Source organism: Sus scrofa, chromosome 9 (genome assembly GCF_000003025.6).
Source record: "Sus scrofa isolate TJ Tabasco breed Duroc chromosome 9, Sscrofa11.1, whole genome shotgun sequence".
Taxonomy (NCBI): Eukaryota; Metazoa; Chordata; class Mammalia; order Artiodactyla; family Suidae; genus Sus; species Sus scrofa.
The window spans coordinates 559,082-573,658 of record NC_010451.4 but is presented as its reverse complement, the minus strand read 5'-3'; the positions used below and the strand labels follow the sequence as shown (position 1 = coordinate 573,658).

The following is a 14,577-nucleotide window of genomic DNA, read 5'->3' as shown; positions in this document are numbered from 1 at the left end:
CAAATTCACTGAACAGCAAAAGGAGATCATTTTTAAAAAGCAGAATGAAATATAGCATGGAGACTATGATCTTGTTTTGGTTTAAAAAGAAAAAAAAGGAGGAGTTCCTGTTGTGGCTCAGTGGTTAACGAATCTGACTAGGAACCATGAGGTTGCGGGTTCAATCCCTGGCCTTGCTCTGTGGGTTAAGGATCTGGCCTTGCCGTGAGCTGTGGTGTAGGTTGCAGAGGCGGCTCGGATCCCACGTTGCTGTGGCTGTGGTGTAGTGTAATCGCAGCTTCAGCTCCGATTCGACCCCTAGCCTGGGAGCCTCCATATGCCGTGGGTGTGGCACTAGAAAAAGACAGAAAGACCCCCCCAAAAAAAAAAAGGAGACTACAAATATGTCCACAGAAGCTTAGAGAAAGTTCTAGAAGAGGGTGCACCAGACAGTGGTGACATCCAGGTGTTGGGAAAGTGAAGCTTTAAAGTTTTTATAATGTACTACAATGCACGACAGTATGTTTTCAAAGGCACCAGTTTAAAGTTGAAGGTAAAGATAATTTTATATTCCGTAGTTTTCTATTAAAGGAGCCCACAGACATGAAGCAAGCAAACCTCAAACCGTGTACAAGCTGGTTCCAGATGCCAAGCACAAGAGGGAAAGACGACCTCACTCCAGACGGCAATGCGAAGGGTCAATGAAACACCCTCTTCTGCCTCCGTCCTCTGCTCTGAGCGGCTGCCCCCAAGTGATGGGAAATTCAGCAGGACTGCCGCCCTCTACTTCGTGTCGCTCATTCTAAGAAAACAAGACACATGCCCCTGCCAGCATCCCCAAAGAGCCAGCAAAGCAGGCAGAGGGGAAGAGCCTGAGAAATACTGAGCCCCACGTGCCCTGTATCACAGGGCAGGCAAAGCAACTTTCCAAAGAAAGAAAAAGACCCTTGGAGAAGGCTCTTCCTGAGATTTCAAACTTAAAGCTTTCATCAGGAAAGCTGTCCTTCCCAAAGGTAATGCAAAGAAGCCAATTTTCATCTCTCTGCAATTTAAAGTCGGCCCCGGGACAGGGGGGAGGGGGGAGGGGGCCGCTGTGGGCAGAACAAATGCAGGGCTTACACCGCGAGGCCCACACTCGCCTTTGGCCGGGAATCCCAGCAAACTGGGAGCCGCCAGATGTTCGGGGAAAATCCCAGTCACCCAGCTGAGGACCGCCTCGGTTCTCACGCTCCTCAAACCTGCCTGAGCCTCCAGCAGATTGCCCGTCACGCGGCAAACCCTCAACAAGGGAACCCCGCTTCGGTGAACCTCGGAACGAGGGCTTGTGCACTGAGCCGTGCGACCTTAGGGGCTTTCAGACCTTAGTGCAGAGTGGCATCAAATGTTAATGCACTCGAATGCTAACAGTGTGACCACAACACTCGGGCGGGGAACAGGTCCTGCTCATTAAGCACCTGCTGAATTTAAATGCGCCAGGACGTTCTCTCAACGCAAAGTCTTCGACCCGGTGTGAGCCATTATTTGAAGGTCTGTGTTCTCCCTGTCTTGCTGACTTTTAAAGTTTTCCCTTCGAGATGGAAAAAGGTTCCCGAAGACGGAGAAGCTGTTAAAGCATCCCAGCCCGTGCCAATTCCCTGGCCTGGAAGGACTGTATCCCTCTACTCCCTACAGCTCTGGCTGAGAAGTGATGTGGACTCCATGCCGGGGCCTGGCCTTCAGCACAAGCCACCCCAAAGCCTTTGTGGGCCCGAGAGCCAGGTCTTAGCTCCATCAGCTTCTTGCGTCCTAAAAAGAGAAGCAGGTGGAGGGTGGGGTTGCCGGGTGCCTGACCCGCTCGGCCCCCTCGGAAGCTGCCCCTTCAGCCCTCGCATCCTCATCAGCGTTTCTCCTCTGCGGGGTTTTCTCCTATCCCTGCTTTCCTAAGCTGGCCCGGCTTCCTTAAGAGGAACTACCACTTAGATGCTAAACTGTCATTTATGGCCACATACAGAACGAGGGGAAGAGCCGTTCTTCGGGCTTCTTACTCCCGCCTCTCTTAGAAACCTGGAGACACCTACTTTACCAAAGAGTCTTCTGTCATCTTCAAACGTCCCCATTTCCCAAACCAGAAAACAGGCTGAAATGCTACTAGGCCCTCACCACACTAATACCTCGGTTGCTACGAGGGCCTGTAATCCTCCGAGGCTCCAGTTTCTTGCTCGACTCCAATCCGTGTTCCACGCTGCCTCTCGTGTCGCCTTCACTGGGGAGAAAAGACAGACCACGACTTGAGGCATCTTCACACTCCTCCCGCCACGACATCAGGACGCTCCAGGATCCGGTCCTCCCTCGCCCGGCTCCCCGGCTCCCCTGCATCTCGCACACAACCTCGGATCAACCGGGAGGGCCTGATGTCCACCGCAGTCTCGCTCTCACAGCGCGGAGAGGACAGCGGACCACGCAGGGACCGACACACCTGGACTCCAGGCACGGCTCTGACACAAACCAGCTGAAGGCCTTTGCCGCTCCGAGCTCCATCTCCCTCCTCTCCACGATCGGAAAGACGGAACGAGATTTTTTCCCCCATGCCCATGGCATGCGGAAGTTCCAGTCCAGGGATCAAACTCACAAGAAAGCAATGACCCAAGCCACTGCAGTGACAATGCCGGATCCTTTAACCACAAGGCCACCAGGGAACTCCCAAACCAGATCATCTTAATAGACCTTCCAGCTTTAAAAGAAAAAAAAAAAAAATGACACTAGGATTCCTCTATGAGCAGCCAAATCTATCCTTCCTTCAAAGTCTACGAGTCCTCCCAGAATTTTCTCTAAGCACTCTCATGTACCCGACTCTTTTTCTGAACTTCTTTCTCCATCTGGAATTCAAAAACAAATCAAATTCATTCAACCAAGATCTTCTGAGCACTTTCTTGGCCAGATATCATGGCAAAGCCTTGGTAAAATACACGTGAAGTCAGGGGAGACCTAGGCCTGTACGATCCCTCCCCTGCCCTCTCCACTGTTCCACATGCCAAGCAGTCACATTACACACGGACACCCACTGCACGACACCACTTGGTCACTGAACGAATGTTTAAAGGAAACTTTCTACGTCCTGTTCGCAAAAGGAAAGACACCAGCAAACAGATGGACCAACTCCCTAACCTCATGGTGTTTATTTTTGTAAAAGCAGATAGGGAAAGGCACGCAAGTATGTTACGTAAGTTCGGGAAGGAAGACAAAGCAAGGATTAAGGATTGACGAGTTTGCAAAGGACGGTCAGGGAACGCCTCAGGACGAGGTGCACGGGAGCCCCGACGCCGACGAGAAGAGAGGGTACCTGCCGGCCGTCTTCAGGCAGAGGGGCCCGCGTGCAGGGCGCGCGGGGCAGAGGCTCGAAGGGCAGAGCCGGGAGGAGGGGGAGGGTGGGGGAAGGGCTGGGGTTAGAGCGCACAAGGACGCGGCGGGAACTGCGAATTCTTCCTCCCCGTGTGACGGGCAGGACGCCTCGTGAGGGCCAGCGTTAGCGGTGAACGTCCACTCTGGTTACGATGTCGAGAAAGGACAAGGAGAGAGGAGTCAGGGCGGTTGGAAGGCGAAACAGAACCGTCAAGAGCCTGGCATCCAGGCTCCAGGGATCTGAGTGCACCTCTGGGCTTTTCCGTGTAGGAGCTCTGGGCCCTCGGGAACGTTCGTTTCTCTGTCCCTGGGTTTCCGCATCCTCACGTGGGGATGACAGGAGCCTCGACGTGAAGCTGTCGGAAGGTTCGACGAAGGCATGCAAAGCCCTCAGAGCCGAGTCTGCCCAAGGAAGCAGCCACGAAGGCTGGTGCTTTAGAGCCACCAGGTGGCCCAAGAAAAGCACAGAGAGAGAGAAAGAGGCTGGAGCTGAGCCCTGGGCACACGGACGCCTCCACGGGCCTCGGCCAACCCCAGGCTGTTCCTCCAGCCTGCATGTCCTCAGCCTCGCCCGGGGCCCCAAGCCCTGCCTGTGACTCACAATGTAAAAATGTAAAACTTGATAATTGGATACTTTCTGTAGTTCTTTAGGCAACAATGACATGGTCCGAGTTCAGAGGGGTTTTATCCCCACACGCCTGTGTGTCCCCATCACGCCTGGCGTAGAGCCAGACACACACCAGGGTGTTCACAACTCACACGTGGATACATCAGAGAGATGGGAACAAATTTTTTCTGTCTTTCTGCCTTTTCTTCTAGGGCCGCTCCCCGCAGCATATGGAGGTTCCCAGGCTAGGGGTCTAATCAGAGCTGCAGCCGCCAGCCTACACCACAGCCACAGCAACGCGGGATCCAAGCTGTGTCTGTGAGCTACACCACAGGTCACGGCAACGCCGGATCCTTAGCCCACCGAGCAAGGCCAGGATCGACTCCGCAACCTCGTGGTTCCCAGTCGGATTCCTTAACTACTGCGCCACGACGGGAACTCCAAGATGGAACATTTCGAAGCCAGTGGTACTGTACTTACTCTTGGGGGAAACATCATCTCCTTCCTCAAGGAGTGACGTGGATGAGGAGACACCGTCCGCACAACCCCATCAGCCAACCGTCAGGTCCATCGTGGCAGCGACGGTCCCAACGGCCAGGGCACCTGCCACACCATTTCCCTCCTGGCGTCCAGTCCTCACGCGTGGTCTATGAACCTTCCTCTCCCTTCCTTCCTGGAGATCTGTCCAGGCACAAAGGCCTCTCCCATCCAGCAACACGCATACTCAGCCTCCCTATCCTCAGTTCCCACAGCCCCAAAAAAATCTGGACACTGAACCCAAGACATTCTTAAAATACAACAGTATCAAAACTTGGGTGAAAAAGAGGGAAAGAAAATGGGGATAAGCCAAGAACACATCCAAAAAATCACCTGGGAGGGGGAGGGCCCCTCCCTGCCCTCCCATGTCCAGGGGCCACAGGGTCTTCCGGTGGCTACCATACGTATAAAATGACCTCAAGGGACGCGTCTCCAGCAGCTCGAAGGTGCACGTCAGTGAGCGGAAGAAGAGTTCTAAGAGTGTATTTCTTGATTCAGCTTCCACAGAGCCATCTGCCCTCTGTTTTTCTTCCCCATCCCACCCCGCCTCCCCACAGCCCCAGCCCTGGGGACAACCACAGAAAACACTGCTGAACCTCCAGGACCAGCTCTGGATGTGGCTTCACCCAAGTGTGAGGCTCAGATCCCGAGACCCGCCCCGGCCCCCAGGGACCAGGACGTGGGAACTATGCAGGCGACGTGGATGTGGGCAGAGCTGAGCCCAGAAACTGCTCCCAAAGTGTCTATTTCAGGGTTAGAGACCAGTGAGAAAGCCAAAGGGCTGCTACATGTTATTTTATCAACAGCTCTCAGCAAAGCTCTCTCCAACTCATTTGGACCACTTAGCTACCTTAGGGATTTTAAAAATGACCTAAGATACAAAGTAGCCTCTGCCCATCTCCCAGGACTGCTCTCACCCTCTGAATAAACACTTTGGTCCTAAATTCTAGTCTACTTCACAGGGATGTGGAGAAAAAACGGCAAAACGAAACGCTCTGGGCTGGTATTTCTGATTCACTGGACATTAAGGACTCAAACGAGCCACACGTGACCCTTAAATCCCATTCTTCCGCCTTCTTCCTCGCCCTATACAGCACTACCTAGTCGCTGTGAGCTGGCTGTGCTCACTCCCAGGTCTCCGTGCAGAGATTCGAACATCCACTGAGAAGCAAGAGGCGTGGATGCCCCTCCCATCCTAACACAAAATTTCAGAACCGCCATCCCTCTGGATCCCGTCGTTAGCGTCACTCCGGTTTGGGTGGAAGTGCTTCGGGCTGGGCCCCCAGAGCCCATCCCCGGCTCAAGGGGCAGGACCAGACTCTCAGGAAAAACTTCTCCCAGCAAAAATCATTACCACTGACCCCAGTGGGCATTTCCTAATGCAAGTGACAGCACCAGCAACAGCAAGTGTAATCTCAGGTGACTAACAGCCAAAGAAACTGACCAGGCCCTGGCGACTCACTAGAAAACACCCACCCACTTGAGCCTCCTTAGCCGGGGTCATCTCACACCCAGAGCGGAAGCCAGAGTGATACATAAACAGCCACTTCCCCATAGCAGTGCTCTAAGCAGGGGGTATCCAAAAATTACTTTGCATCTAATTTCTTATCGCTACTCATTCATTGATTCATCAAACACCTAACATTAAGCATGCTCACGGAAGAAAAGCAATAAGAAAACAGATGCTTGTGGAGAAGGTGTGGAGAAAAGGGACCCTCCTACACTGCTGGTGGGAATGTAAACCGGTACAACCACTGTGGAAGATAGGATGGAGGTGCCTCAGAAAACTGAGCATAGAACCACCATACGACCCAGCAATCCCACTCTTGGGCATCTATCCAGACAAAACTTTCCTTGAAAAAGACACACTCGCCCCTACGTTCACTATTCACAATAGCCGAGACATGGAAATAACCCAAATGTCCATCGACAGATGACTGGATTAGGAAGAAGTGGTATATATACACAATGGAATACTACTCAGCCATAAAAAGGAGTAATGCCATTTGCAGCAACATGGATGGAACTAGAGACTCTCATACTAAGTGAAGTCCGTCAGAAAGAGAAAGACAAATACCATATGCTATCACTTATATCTGGAATCTAATATACAGCACAAATGAACCTTTTCACAGACAAGAAATTCATGGACTTGGAAAAGAGACTTGTGGTTGCCGAGGGGGAGGGAGTGGGAGGGACTGGGAGTTTGGGGTTAAAAGATGCAGACTTACTGGGAGTGGGTAAGCCACAAGGTGCTGCTGTAGAGCACAGGGAACCATATCCAGTCACTTGTGATGGAACACAGTGGAGGATAACGTGAGAAAAGGAGTATATACATATGTATGTATGACTGAGTCACTTTGCTGTACAGTAGAAATTGACAGAACACTGTAAACCAGCTATAATGGAAAAAATAAGTCATTAAAACAAGAGGACAGATGCTCGAAAGCACTAGCCAGTGCTTTTTCCAAAGCAGATCTTCAAAAATCCCGAACATCAGAAAGAGCTTGTGAATGACAGTGACACAAAGCACTTCCTTGAAGACCAGTGTCTGACAAAACATCCCAAGACACTGACTCCTTGATCACAGGCGACTTCTGCTCCGCCCTAGGCAGCCTCCAGGAAAGGGAAGAGTCGGGAGGAAGGGAGAATGACCTAAAAACATCCATATTCAAAACTGGCCTGAGCTAAGTTAACACCTGAGATCCCAACTTCATGTCAAGGAAAGCCAAAAAGCCACCAACACTGACACGTGTCCACTCAAAGTCATTTCCAGAACACTGACCATCAAGGGTCCTCAGCATATTCTAATCACACGGCCTTTATCACCAGGGGTCCCTAAAAAGAGTTTTCTTTCTTATGCTATCAATGAAGGGCCCAGAGGATTAGTTCCATCATATTTGCTTCGGGCCCTAAATTCTGGTTTAAACAAATGATCCCCACACAGTTAGAAACGCCTTAACTGGGTTAGTCTGTTACTTTTAGTGCAATCTTGCAAAGGCTGGATTCTTTCTAAGTCCTTAGAAGACTCGGGCAAAATTCTCGTTGTGATATTTTTTTAAAGCTCATCTCCAGAGTTTACATATGTTTCACAATTACTCATTATGACGGGGGAGAGAAAAGGCACAATTACCAAAAGGCTCCCTTCAATCTGAAAGCTCTAATTGCCTACATTCTCTGATACTGACTTCCTGCGTAAAACAACATAGCATAATCATAGGTCTACAAAGCAAGCCTTAAAGAAAAAAACAGAGCAAGTTCAGCTTATTTAAGCCAGGGCAAAGGAAGGGAGGGACAGGTGCAAAAGGGACGACCTTTGGTAGCTGACTGAGGACCCAGGAGAGACAACCCGTTCGCTCGGTGACCAGCCGCACTGAAGAGGGATGAGGACACGGTGAGAGAGAGAGACACTAAAAGAAACTCAGGCTAACTGCCAGGAGATAACCCGTGAGCATCAGTCTGGAAAGCTCAGAAGACATTTCCTGGAAAGGATGTAAAGTCTCTTGAGAGAGATTTAAGGGCATCTGGAGTAGAGCACGTTAAAACAGTCAAACGGTTCTACTAAACTAGGAGGTTACACCTGAGTGTCAAAAGCATGTTCTGGTCCTATTTCTGTAAGCTTTTGACTATCTCAGAAAATCTAAATCATTCCTTTAATAAATTACAAAAATGACAAATGTGTACCAAACATAAAGCCATTAACAACTGTGTGAGCAACGAGCCGAAAATGCAACCAAGTATCTCTGACATTTAAAACAAGAGCACTGCCAAAGTCTTCTTTCGAGACCCCGACTCTCAAAACAAACCTCAAGAGCATTCTCACAGAAATCCACACCAAAAGGCCACCAGGCAGCTGACAATGAAATCTGCCCTTCTCTGCAGGAAACCCTGGAGGCTTTTCCTTTCTCATCTCTAACCGCCGGCTACAGATCAAACAATGGCCTTCCTGTGATACTAGATACAAAATGGGATAAGGAGCCAAAAGACTGCTCAGGGCACCAACTCAGCTGGTCCTGGGGTTTCCCTGATCTGCAAGAACTAGATAACGGAGTTAAGACACTTCTCCAACGTCCAATTCCAGACACGTCTAAATCAGTGGCAGAGCGGGAACCTCAATCCCTATCTTTGGACTCCGATCCCCTGCACTGAGAGGTCACATTCCTCAGAGGTCCAAACCCCAAACTGAGTCACATCCTGACACATTTAGAGGGGCTGGTGAGACTGTCACACACCAAAGCCCCAATCAGTAGGGCCAGCTCTCCCGCAAGAGGCGGTTAAAGGAACGAAGATCAAATCTTGGTTTGCACTCTTTTATCCTACAAAAATAAACCAACAAACAAAGAAACAGGGTTGGCTCTTAACATGAATTAAAAGAAAACTTTCTCTTGTTGTCAAACTTGATTTTTCCGACCGCTGCCATTTTTTTGTGCAACCTCCTTGTCCAACAAGGAACAAGGCTTCGGAGCGCCGACACGCACAGAGGAAAGGTCTGGAGGTTTGCACAAGGAAGAGCAAGAAATCTGGACGGTTTTCATCGAGGAAACATTCCAGCAAAAGGCTCCACGAGCTGCTGCCCTTCCTGAGCCCGTGATCTGTAAAGAATCAAAGGGCTATAAACCCGGCATTCAAGGGCCCCAGCTGTACCTCGGAACAACACGATTCACTGGTGAGAAACCCGGCTGAGGAGAAAGAGCCCAGCACATCTCCAAATCCTGGCTCTCCTATCCCTCCCAAGGACACGGTAACCCCCCCAAAGGCGTCCTGTTGCGCCTCCATAACAAGAAGGGAAATGAATGTACATTGTCTCTCAAGTGGGATCGTCAGTGGGAAAGGTACTGTCCGTTCATTTTCACCGCGCTAGCACCAAGTGTGAAAACTGCTGGAGAAACAAGGGACTGCCAGGGGGAAAGGGCATCTCAACCTAAACGAGATCTTCCGGGCAGTGGCCCTCGATGGGGACATCGACTTCTGCCCGATTCCAACACTGACCTCCACCCCCGCGAAGGCTGTCACCAAAGCAGTGGGAAGCACCGGGAGGACACAAGAGACAGAGCAGCAGTCGGGCTGCTCGACCCGCACACGCCACGTCCACGCTCACCCACGCGGACCCAGCTCTTCTCTGACCCCCGGCAGCCTCGTGGTCTGGGCCACCAGTTCTCCCCCGTGAACTGAGGCATCGAAGGGGGCAGAACCCCAGGCAAGAATGCCCACGGCCAGATATCCTGCCCACGTCACGTCCTTTAACCTGCTAATTAAGAGCCACATCCTACACGGTACCTGAGACACGTGTCACATTCCTATACACAGATGTCGCATTAATCTGCTAAAAACAGTTTTGCCCGTCATTTCTTTTCTCAAAAATCTTTAAAAGCTGGACAGTGTTACAGGATAAAGTTTTTTTTAAAAAAATCAACTATCAAGCCAATCACAATTTTTTTTTTGTCTTTTCTAGGGCCACACCTGCGGCACACGGAAGTTCCCAGGCTAGGGGTTGAATTGGAGCTGTAGCCACCAGCCTACACCAGAGCCACAGCAACGTGGGATCTGAGCCGCGTCTGCAAACTAGACCACAGCTCAGGGCAACGCCAGATCCTTAACCCACTGAGCAAGGCCAGGGACCGAACCTGCAACCTCGTGGTTCCCAGTCAGATTCGTTAACCACTGTGCCACGACGGGAACTCCACCAATCACAATTTTTAAGTGTTCAGTAAAAAATACCCTGAAGATACAGTTGCCTTGAGGTTGTCTACCAAAAACGGTTGCCCTCTGGCCCAATTACTGGATAACACCACCTTGCCCCTGTAGGTGAGTAAATCTGTCCCATGTCAGATACTATTTTGGGGGTAAAGGAACCTGAAGACTTTGGTCTACGTCTTCCGGGGCTCCAAGCAGGCCAGCGGAGCACAAGGAGGCTTCTCCACTCCACGCACTCAACACACTCCTTTTCAGCTCTTGCTTTGTGCGGTCCTTAAACCAGCCCGAGACACACCACGACCATTCTGGTCGCGACCTCTGATGAGCCTTCTGGAACCCAGACTATTTCTGGTCCTGTGGAAACCCTTTTTCTGAACTCTCCTCAATGCAGGGACTCACCTTCTAGAATTACACTTGGAGAAAAAATAAAACCACTAGACTCACTTAGGTTTTACCCTTGCAGCCCTACCTTGAGACGGCCAGCTGAAGCGAGGGCACATAAGGACAGCTCAAAACAGCCTGGAGATGGGCCAGCCACCTCTTACCAGTGCCCAGACTCTGCCACCCAAAGAGCAGAAGCACCTGCATGGGGATAAGAGCAAGCCCTGGATGCGGCAGTAAGAAGGCGAGTTCTCTCACGCAGCGAGGCTGTCTGACTCAGGTTCAAGCAATCATAACCCATCCTCATTAAGATCCCAGGAAAACCCCACCATCTCCTTAGAAACACTTGAAGACGCCCAGTGTATTCGACTCTACAAGCTACTAAGTTCTTTAATAAGGCAGCATAAGTGTTGGCTAAAGTGCGTTCCTTTAGCCTTGGGTCACTTAAAAATAATACACCTTAGATACTCAGTGCACTTCAGACCCGAAGGGCCGGAGAGCACAGGCAATCGTAAGCACGGTTTAATTTGCCGAAGGGACAGCGTGCGCAGTTATTTTCCCTTTGTTTGAAATGCGTGTGTGTGTGTGTGTGTGTGTGTGTGTGTCTCGAGGGACCCCGCACACAAACGACCAGGCACGAGCGGCATCGGGGACCCGCCGAGAGCCCCGCGCCAGGCGGGCCGGGGTCTCGGCTCGGCGCCCCGCAGCCCGGCCCCGCCCGCCGCCCACCCCCGCCGGCGCAGCCCGGGAAGCGGGAGAGCGGCGCTCGCCACCGCCGCCCGGAGGGCCCGCAGCCGCCCACCTCTCCGCGCCCGCGGAGGCCCTCACCCCGAGAGGCCGGGCGCCGGGACGCAGACACTCACCGGGCTGGGAGCCCGCGGCGAGCGGCCGGGCGGAGCGGGACCCGGGCCGGGAGGGCGGCGGCCGCCCGGCCGGGAGCGAGGGCCGCGGGCGGCCAAGCGGGCGGGGGCGCCGGGGCGGCGGCCGGACGCACTCACCTCGGCGCCCCCAGCCAGGCTGGGCGCTCGCGCGGCTGGGGGCTCGCTGGGGCCGCGAGGCCGGGAGGAGGAGCCGCGCCGGGGAGAGGGCGGTGGGCGAGCGCGCCTCGGCGCCCGGGGCTGCCGCCGGGCTGGAAGCGGGGCCGGGAGGCCGCGCAGATCCGGGCGGCGGGGGCGTGGAGGGGGTGTGCCTCCGCCCGGGACCGGGTGGGGTGCGGAGCCGGGAGGAGGGGGAAGCTCGCAGGCTGCGGAGGGAAGCAGAAAGCCGCGCGGCGAGGGCGCCGAGGGGGCTGGGAGGGCGCCGGGGTGGGGAGGGGGAGGGGGCAGGAGGAGGAGGAGGAGGAGGTGGCCCCCCAGCTGGACCGGCCCTCACCTCGAACCCTCCGACCAAGACTCGTCTGGGTCTGGAGCAAAGCACGAGGGATCTGAAACTTTATGTCATTTTCTCATACACACGTGACCCCCTACAGTCCAGATGGTTTCAATCACTGGAGGAAAAAAGCGGCTCTGCTGGTCTGCGTGAAAAGCCGGAGCTGGGCGAGTCTGGGAAAAGCTGCCTCTACAGCCTGCCTGCCTGCCTGCCTGCCTGCCAACTAACCGACGACGAGCTCTTTCCGTTCTCCCAGCCCGAGGCTCGGGATCCCTGCAAAAGCCAAAAGCGCAGCGCAAGAAGCTCCGTTTGGTGCGGCCGCAGTAGCGAAAAGCCTGAGAGCGCTAGAGTCCCAAGGCGTCCGAGCTGAGCGGAGACTTCTAAGGGGATCCTGAGAATTTGTTTAAAATACTCCATTAGCTTACAAAGCCAAAAACTGGAAAAGGGTGGCATGCAAGAAGAAGCAATGGAATACTGCCAGTGAGAATCTGTGATTTATCAGTGGAATTCTGAAAGAAACTGTTAACCCAGTAGGACCATCCACTTGGAAAAGAATCATGCAACTCACTTAAAATCAAAACCCGGACCTACTCAGTGGATGTGAGGAAGCCACGTCACCTAATTGCTCATTCCCTAAATCACTCTAAATGGAACTGGATGCTGAAATGCACAAAATTGACGTTCACAAACCTAGCTACATTTTGAAGGAACAAACATGTATGAATGACCATAAACAGACTCTAAGGCCAAGCCAATTCAATTGTCATATCCTAAAGGAATATTTACTCAGCTCCAGGGCAAGCATCAAAAATATGGGCTGTTTAAGATACATCTTGGAAATAATTTAACTTGTTCATGGTTCAATAGAAATAGTTCCAAGAACCAAACTCACCGTCTGCTGTTCCTTTGCCAAAAAAGTCATCGATGTGAATTACCAGTATTAACACTTTATCTCAGTAATACTGGTGCCAGAGGAGACCTTAGGTCTCTCTAGCAGGAGGCCTTACACACCATGGGACCCAGTTGTCTCTGCGTGAAAAAGAGGTCAACTTTTGTGACTTGGTTCTACGTTAGGAAAACCCAAGTTTCCATTTTTCTACTGGAAAACACAGACAACCTGAAACACGTTTCACTCCAAACTCAAAATCTAACAGTGACTTTCTCCTACTCCAGTTCACTGACATGCTTGAACCCTGCAGGAGACCGAGGCCACCTGGATGGACTGAGTCCTCTCCAGCCTTCTCCAGCCTCAAGTGAGGGTGGCCCTACCCTCCCCAAGCCACACGAGAAGTCACAGAAGAATCCTCAGGGAACGAACCCAGGCCACATAATTTAACAATGCTCTAGGCAGACTCCACCTGCAGCTCCCCAGCTCTGAAGGGAAGTTCTTAGGTTTCCCACTTCCAGAACTATTCGCATTTGTATTAGAGTCTTGTTCCTCTTACGAGTGACACCTGTGAAGAAAGCCAGCTCAGCGGAAGACATCAAGATCTCCTCCATTGTGGTCGCCAAGGGGTAGTGAGGGTTGGGGAGAGAAGGGTTGCGCGTCTGGGATTAGCAGCGGCAAACTGGCGCATACGGGGTGGATAAACGAGGTGCTGCTGTGCAGCTCAGGAAGGGCTACTCGCTGTCCTGTGATAAACCGGAATGGAAAAGCATATGAAAAAGAGTACGGATGTAGGCAGTATAACTGGTCATTTTGCTCCACAGCAGAAATGAACGCAACATTGGAACTCGACTATACTTCGTAAAGTTTTTAAAAAAGATTTTCTCTATTCAGACCCAGGATACTAACTCCTTTCACCCCTGGCAGCTGCTGGGGCCTCTCACATGCGCTAAAGACAAGTAAGGGGGCAATAGCGAGATACAGATAGTTGTTCTTTTTGTTTGCCAAGGCTTTGCAAATTATGAATGGGGCTTTTTTTAATTCCTAAGAAAAACCTTAATTAGAGATCCTCTTTCAGAAAGAAAAAGTAATGTCCCTTAATTTTTCTAAATACAGTCTTGAGTCTAAACTTCACTGATGTCGGCATTAGGTAATCTGCTTCTCTCCTTTTTCAGCTGCACCTGCAGCATATGGAAGTTCCCAGGCCAGGGGTCAACTTGGAGCTGCACCTATAGCCTGTGCCACAGCCACAGCCACAGCCAACAATGGATCCGAGCTGCACCTGTGACCTACGCTGCAGCTTGCAGCAACACCAGATCCTTAGCCCACTAAGCAAGGCCAGGGATCAAACCTACATCCTCAGAGACAACATCAAGTCCTTAACCTGCCGAGCCACAATGGGAACCCCTATTTAGTTAATCATAACACTGGCCAAAGATTTTTAGAGACACTAACATATGAAATGTTTTTAATGCTACTTTAAATAGTGTTAATGTAGTGATTTGCATCAACCTAATGTCCACGTCACTTGATAAAAGCCAAATGTGTACGAGGTGCTACGGGAGATGCAAGCTCTGAGCCTGGGTCTGAGGCTTTTTTTTTTTTTAAGGAATGCACCTGCAGCATATGGAGGTTCCCAGGCCAGGGGTCGAATCAGAGCTACAGCTGCCGACCTACACCACAGCCACAGCAACTCCAGATCAGAGCTGAGTCTGCAACCTACACGGCAGTTCACTGTAACACTGGA

The 14,577-nt window shown here is 51.8% G+C and overlaps 1 protein-coding gene across 1 annotated transcript; it reads right to left on the bottom strand.

Annotated features, from left to right (window-relative positions):
* LOC110262312 (formin-like protein 5) lies at positions 790-12,866 on the bottom strand. Its single transcript, XM_021102706.1, has 5 exons — positions 12,837-12,866; positions 12,173-12,217; positions 11,575-11,978; positions 2,130-2,221; positions 790-1,764 (listed from the first exon to the last, which is right to left on the bottom strand). Exons 1-5 carry the CDS (start codon positions 12,864-12,866, stop codon positions 1,586-1,588), a joined length of 750 nt encoding a protein of 249 aa, XP_020958365.1. The 3' UTR covers positions 790-1,585.

Excerpts from the sequence above, each read along its gene's own strand:
- LOC110262312 (XM_021102706.1), bottom strand. The coding sequence starts at position 12,866 with ATGACTTTTTTGGCAAAGGAACAGCAGACG. Across the intron at positions 12,218-12,836 it reads TGGCAAAGGAACAGCAGACG|GGATCCCGAGCCTCGGGCTG; the intron begins GTGAGTTTGGTT and ends TGGCTTTTGCAG. Across the intron at positions 1,765-2,129 it reads AGGCCCTCGTAGCAACCGAG|GACGCAAGAAGCTGATGGAG; the intron begins GTATTAGTGTGG and ends TTCTCTTTTTAG.